General features: G+C 32.0%; 1 protein-coding gene across 1 annotated transcript; it reads left to right on the forward strand.

Annotated features, from left to right (window-relative positions):
- Window positions 1-269: 269 nt before the first annotated feature.
- Window positions 270-6,149, forward strand: LOC144843310 (nuclear receptor subfamily 2 group F member 1-B-like). Its single transcript, XM_078700103.1, has 6 exons — window positions 270-385; window positions 1,193-1,430; window positions 2,541-2,959; window positions 3,761-4,041; window positions 4,950-5,064; window positions 5,818-6,149. Exons 1-6 carry the CDS (start codon window positions 382-384, stop codon window positions 6,063-6,065), a joined length of 1,305 nt encoding a protein of 434 aa, XP_078556229.1. The 5' UTR covers window positions 270-381; the 3' UTR covers window positions 6,066-6,149.
- The last annotated feature ends 758 nt before the right edge of the window (window positions 6,150-6,907 follow it).

Consider the following 6,907-nt stretch of genomic DNA (forward strand, 5'->3'; position numbering starts at 1 on the left):
AGCCCGAGGAACCTCCCGAAGTAACCTTTTAACACTTTAAAAAGAACACATCGTTTATGTAGTGACAGAGCATGGTTATTGGTGATCAGTCAAACTATTTGATATTATATCGATTAGCAACTGTTTAAACAAAGCAGTTTATTTCCTTAAAGGATCGTTCAAATCAAAAAGCAGCGATGACTGAATGTGATAAACAGTCACTTCAGTATAACTTGGATATATAGGTGCTGCATATACCACTTCAACTGATATCAGTGAGATAAGAGGAAGGTACTGGTGCGCATCGCATAGCGCTAATTCTTTACTTGAACAACTAATGACATTATTTAGTTGTGTTCGAAATCATTCTTTCTGAAGGAAACAAAAGTGCATTTGAGGATTATGGGTAGGTAGAGCTATTATGTTGCACTGCGACATTTCAAGTTCAATTAATACTTGCAGTGATTATCTTTTTAGTGATATCGACTAATCAGGATAATCAGTACTTTTAGCAAATTTAAGGTTTACAAATTTGAGGAATTTCTGTGCAGAATGATTGAAAATAAGCCAATATGTTTATATATCTAATTGTGAATGTTTTGCTTGTTTTACCATATTTCTATCGAGAAAAAAGAAAATTTTCCATGTATACATTTTTATATAGGCCTATCGAACAAATAAAGATTTGATTTTATTGATCTGATTTCTAACGTTTACATTGATGTTTCTAATTATACATTTCGGAAAATGTTATATTATTATATATTTTATGCATTTTTACAATCTTTTAAATAGTTAATGTCAGCTTTAACGGATTTCTTCTAGAGTTTTTCTAATTTTCGTCCTTGATTGTTTTTATTTGTATCATTTTTATTTGTTATGTGATTAAAATGAAACCATTGTTATTTTGGTTAAAATATTTTATTTTTTATTAAATCGTACATACAAAAGTATATATAGTTAGGTTTAACGTTTATATAGTACGCCCATTTTTCACATAATTTAAGTTTAATTTAAGTATATTTAGCAAAAGCTTATTTTTAGAAATTCGGTCTTTCCAAAAATAATTTTCTGTGATTGTATAAGACATTTTAATGATAAAAATGTAACAAAATATGTTGAAAACAACACGTTTACAAAAACAGGATTTTGTTGAGTTGTTCTTAATAACTAGACACAGTTTATTTTAAAATAATTTTTTTTTTTCAATCAGGACGGACATTACCTCACCCCGTATCATGTCGAGTGTGCGGTGATAAGAGTTTTGGTAAACATTATGGTGTTTATTGCTGTGATGGTTGTAGTTGCTTCTTTAAAAGAAGTATCAGAAGGAAAATGCAGTATACCTGTATCGGAAAAGGACACTGCGTCGTGGATAAAGCAAGACGCAATTGGTGTCCGCATTGTCGACTTCGTAAATGCTTTTACGTCAAAATGAATAAAGCAGGTACGTAATAAATTGACCATAAATGAACAAATTAGGCCTATCTAAACTGGATATCGTGTATGTAAGATTAGCTCTCTTTTACTTTGTCCATTCCATTGTATTGTCTCCCAAAAACATGAAAAATGAAGATTAATTAAATCAGACTTTGAATAGGTTATTTTGTAGTTTTAATAAAGTGAATCACTTCCGTAGAAAAATGGAAAAAAAAGTTTTTACTAAATTTTAACTTAGTTAATTTAAAAAAAAAATCCATTGGCTGGCCCAGCTAATTTGACCATTTTTTGCTTTAAATTCCATTTTTTCCAGGTAAATAAATTTGTTTTCGATCCAATTTTTGGTAGAAGTCAATAACTATTATGTGACATTAAAATGGCATATTCAAGAACAACACTTTAAAAAAATTATTTTTCAGGGGGACAATACATCTTTAAAATTACTTAATATTATAATTGTAGGCCTTCTATTATTTGTCCAAATGTTAACCCCATTAAATACTAAATTTGTAATAGTTATTTCATTCATTTCTATTACTTATAATTGTACTTATTTAAGTTATTTTTTAGGCCTACAATTATTTGAGAGCAATTGTTTTCAAATTACTGATGGTATTTTCTAATTTTTCGCTTTCAATGTCTGCTGTTATACTCCAAAAATTCTCCTTCTTATTATATTGTTTTTCTTTTTCCAAGATTTTTCCAAAAAATAGTTTTTCTTGCCCCCGATACTAATTTATTTTCCGAACCTTCTTCAATTTATTTCATTGTATATCCTACTTATGAATTTACTGAATTACATTTTTTGCCGGTGGATGCAGTAAAAGAAAATACGTTTTAAAAATTGATTTGAGTCGTTCTTCGTGACAAAACAATATAATTCCTACATTATTCACGCGCAAATGGTGTAGAATTTTCTGAACTAGGCTACACAGAATTTTCTAGGATACATAGTAATACAATTCACGCGTACTATCCCAGGCATCACGTCCACTTACTCTATTCCGCAATTCCGTTAGTGTTTTTATGAAGAAAAGATGAAAATCTCATCCTTCTGATTTTATTTCTTTTATTTTTTTTGCAAATAAAAACAATTTATTTAACATCACTATTCTTTGTAGAAAAACTATATCTGTTGATTTTTCTTCATTAGCTGTGCAAGAAGAAAGAGGACCACGCAAGAAAAAGGCCACAGTACAGAGCGTAAAGCCAACCAACAGTACCCAAGTTACACCAATTCAAAATAGAACACATGCTCATACGAAATATTCCGCAGAGAGATCTAGAAATGAAGTTAGATCGTCTGCGTTTGTGCCATTCCAACCATGGAAGCGGGCAGAACCGTGTAATCATAGTATGGTTTCAAGTCCAATATTAGGCCTACCAACAATGCAGCTGCCCAGTCATTCTCAAAATATCCAATTCCTACAAGGTGGAATATGCGGAACTTACCTGTCTTCAGTGATGACCCACCCTGACGCAACTCCATTTCCATCTGCAATGGCGTCGTTACTTCATGAGCAATATTATGAACGGCCAGGTAAGGTTTTCCACCATTTGGAATAAATTTAATTGTTACAGTAGGATAGAAACAATAGAAACAAGATAAATAATTAGTATTATCACTTATTCATCTACATTGTTTGATTTAATATATTTGATAAATTATAAAATAATTTACATCCATCCCGTAATTGGCGAGTTACTCACTGTTGGTTGCGTATGGAATAAAAATTAGTTACAACAAAAATTACAGGAAAAAAATTATACAAAGTGAAATGCCAATGATTGTCGTCAAAAACAAACTTAATCACGGTTAATACGGAACGTATTCTGTTACAGGAATTTTAAAAGAATACATAGAATAACAATTTCGATTAAAATTATAATGATTAAAGTTATCTCAAATATAAATAATATAAAATAACAACAATAACAACAACAGTAGATTCGCACATAGTGGAACGTAAAGTAGAATTAACAAAAATTATGGTTATATTTTCTGTGAATGTGTGTAGGGCCTATAATTATGCTAAAACTAGTGCAATTTGAGAATTTAATAGTTACCGGCCCGTTACACTGTACTTATTGCATCCATCGTTATAGTCATATTGACACTCACATTAATAAGTAATAAACAACGAAACATGTTGTCTATAGCCCGAGCTCATAAATTCAAGACAGAAATATTCCGAAACTGGAAATCCTGAGCTTTCAAAATAATGTAATTTATTATTGAATCCATTGATTGTTTTTACAACTAATAGAAAAATATAAAGAAAAAAACACAAAAACTATTTGAAAAAACTATAAAAATATTTGATCCACTCTATACATTTAGGTTATGGTGAGATACAGATGCACCCAACATACCCGGATGTTCATACAATGCTAGTCAGTACAGAAACCGATCATGAGGCCCTTCGAGAAACTGCTTCGAAAATCCTTCAAATGTTGGTTGACTCGACGTCTTCAATTTATGTGTTTCAAATGTTTGATAGAGATGATAGAATTATTCTTCTTGAAGATTCATGGCCTGAGCAGTTTCTTTTTCACATTGCCCTGTGGCCGATTATAGACATGCACGCAGCAGTAACAAAGCTTAGTGCGAATGGAAGTTTGGTAAGTCAAAACTCATTATAGCTGATAATAATTATGTATCGTAATTTGAATCTTACGAATTAAAAGTTGCAATCATAATACATTGCTTACTAAAATAAGTAGGTACGGTGGAATTAATTTTTTTTTGCTAAATATTACTAATATTATTGTTATTACTTTGTATGGACCTATCTACATATAAATATTAATTATTTTTAATATATTTATTATGAGTTTCTTATCCATAACAAAGAACAGCAAAAAAAAGTATATTCGTTTACGCACTTTCGATTTTAAACTAAACACGTACTTAAAAAAATTTTAAATTTTAAATTATTAAAATACAACAATACTTGTATCTAATAATAATAATAATATATACTAATCAAAGGCGCTGTGGACTAAGATGTTACACTTTTTCAACAACATTCTTCTCCCCTAAGAAGGGTCCCATCGTGTCATCGACAGCCAACTACGGCGCCATTACGTCTGTCCACGACAGTGTGTGTGTATGCACTATAGTACACCGGGTTAACCCCCCTACTCGTCTCGAAAGATGTACTAGTACTAAGTGAACATGAGCCAGATGTACACTGGACCTACGGTTTATAGTCCTTATCCGAGAAGACTTGTTCTACCACCAGAACCATGGAGCGAGTGAGCCTCGAACCCTTGCCGATGTTATGGCTATGGATTACGGTTCTAGTATCTAGAGTATCAGCTGCATAATATGGTGCCGAATTGACACCTGAACCGCCGCACAACATGTTTATTATTATTCCACCATATTGACACATGTAGTGCATAGTGTTCTCAACAAACCTAATTTTGCTGATAATTATATTAAAATCTCTATCCCATAATTCCCTGTTAAGAATATAACAGAATGTATACGATGCATTAAGAAGAACTAATTGTTTTACTTTTAGAAAATAGCCTCAAAGTTCATTGACGATGTGCGTGACATTATTTCAAGAATAAGATCTCTAAACCTGAGTGCGCCGGAGTTTGCTTTTTTAAAGACCATTCTGCTCCTGAAGCCGGGTAGGTTAACTTAAAATAAAACAACTTAGGCCTCCTATACGCTAATCAATTATTCGGTAATAATAATACCATGTATAATAATACATATTTTAAAAATAATGTTTATGTTGAAAATGTTTGTAGTTGGTCGCTTTCTTGTAGATGCTTTAGAATATAATGGGTTGACCAACTAGCATAGGTGTTTAGCACCAATTTGGTCTTTCCTTGCCTTTTATATTTCGTTTTGTCTTTTTATTTGTATTGTAGGCCTATATGGCAGAAATTGAATAAAAAAAGCGCAATTAGAAAACTAACAAAGTACGTCAACTACATGGATTCAAATCAAGAGAAAGAAAAAGAAATCCTAATCTAGGCCTACACTTAGTAAAATTGTGTTTGCAAACTCCAATTCGCCACTATAGCTGTTTGGGGAAAAGGCATGTGTCCTTCCTAGAGGCTTTCCACACCAGAGGATGGCTTACTGCCGTGTGATCGGCTTCAGGATAGATAGCACAACATTCTCGGAGTTTGCTAGCAAAAGTAACTTAAGAAGGCCTATAAGACGTCAACCTTTTAGATGTTGCTGTGTCAGCTTCAACGTTGTGTAATTCTCTATACCGACAGTGTGCTAATGTTTAGTTACCCATCCACCTTTTCCAATAAGCTTTTTCATTCATAAAACTATCCTTTTTTAAAATTTCAATTTATATCAGCGCCTTGAAAGCCTTGTTATGCGCTAGGCTCAACTAAACTATTCATGTGTTTTGTTTTCAGAGTCGCATGGGAAATTGCGAGAAACCAAAAAGGCAGAAATGCTTCGAGACCAAGCCCAAGTGTTTCTTGCTCAATTTGAACAGGACTTGAACCCACAGTCACCCGCAAGGTTCGGCAAGCTTCTTCTGGGATTACCGTGTCTAAAACAAGTCGATAAACAGACGCTAGAAGAAGTATTCTTTGGAAGAACTATTGAACGATCTGAGTTACAGAGTTTGATGGGTCCTATGAATCTTCACAGACCATAACAAGGACATGATTATTACATTTTAATTTTAAAATAGATATAATATTTGATTCCTCATTCCTCTTTTGAGGATTTTATTTGAATATGTATATACGCGTTTTGCACTTATTTATAAATCGATACGCATATAATAGTTTGTCCATATATGAGTAATTTAAATAATAGTAAATAATTCGCAATAGACCACTTTTTTTAAACGTTTTGTTATGAGTTTAATTAATGGTAAAGATTAGGTATGTTAGCGTTTGTAAAAGCTACAAAAAGGTGTAGCTGTAGGCAACAATTGGTTTTACCACATTATTTTTATCCTAACTTCTAACACTTTTCTTTACTGTATATCGTGCTGAAATGTATATTGTTTAAGGAATGTTGGCCTATGATTGAACTAAATAATGTAAATTCATCTATCAATTAATTCGTATTTTATTAGTGTGTAAGATTAGGTTATTTTTATAATAATCAAACTGGACCATATGTAGTATAGTTCTGGCACCATGTTTGGTTTGATTCTTATTACGACGGAATTATAGACGTGTGATTAAAAATACAACATTTCCTGACGGTCTTATATTCATTGTATTGTGTTCATCTACAAAAGTAATTTTTAGGTCTGATCAATGTAATCACCAGCCTTAGAAACTCGACGTCGTCTCAACTCTCACCATGTGACTGTTCTTTTCCTTTATTATGCTCTCAATTATTATAATAATTTTATTTTATCATAAACAATTCTGTCGCTGTATTTTGGTACCGGCCGACACAATTAATCTAAAATCATTTTAATTGTGGAGGCCTATTATTATTGTTAAAAAAGTTAAATGTTGTCAGTGTAGAGGGCGCACA

The sequence above is a fragment of the Antedon bifida genome, chromosome 5, assembly GCF_963402885.1.
Source record: "Antedon bifida chromosome 5, ecAntBifi1.1, whole genome shotgun sequence".
Lineage (NCBI taxonomy): Eukaryota > Metazoa > Echinodermata > Crinoidea > Comatulida > Antedonidae > Antedon > Antedon bifida.

What these genes read in the sequence shown, in the direction of transcription:
- LOC144843310 (XM_078700103.1), top strand. An exon ending in TTAGTGCGAATGGAAGTTTG is followed by an intron (nt 4,042 to 4,949) that starts GTAAGTCAAAAC and finishes TTTTACTTTTAG; the next exon opens with AAAATAGCCTCAAAGTTCAT. An exon ending in CATTCTGCTCCTGAAGCCGG is followed by an intron (nt 5,065 to 5,817) that starts GTAGGTTAACTT and finishes TTTTGTTTTCAG; the next exon opens with AGTCGCATGGGAAATTGCGA.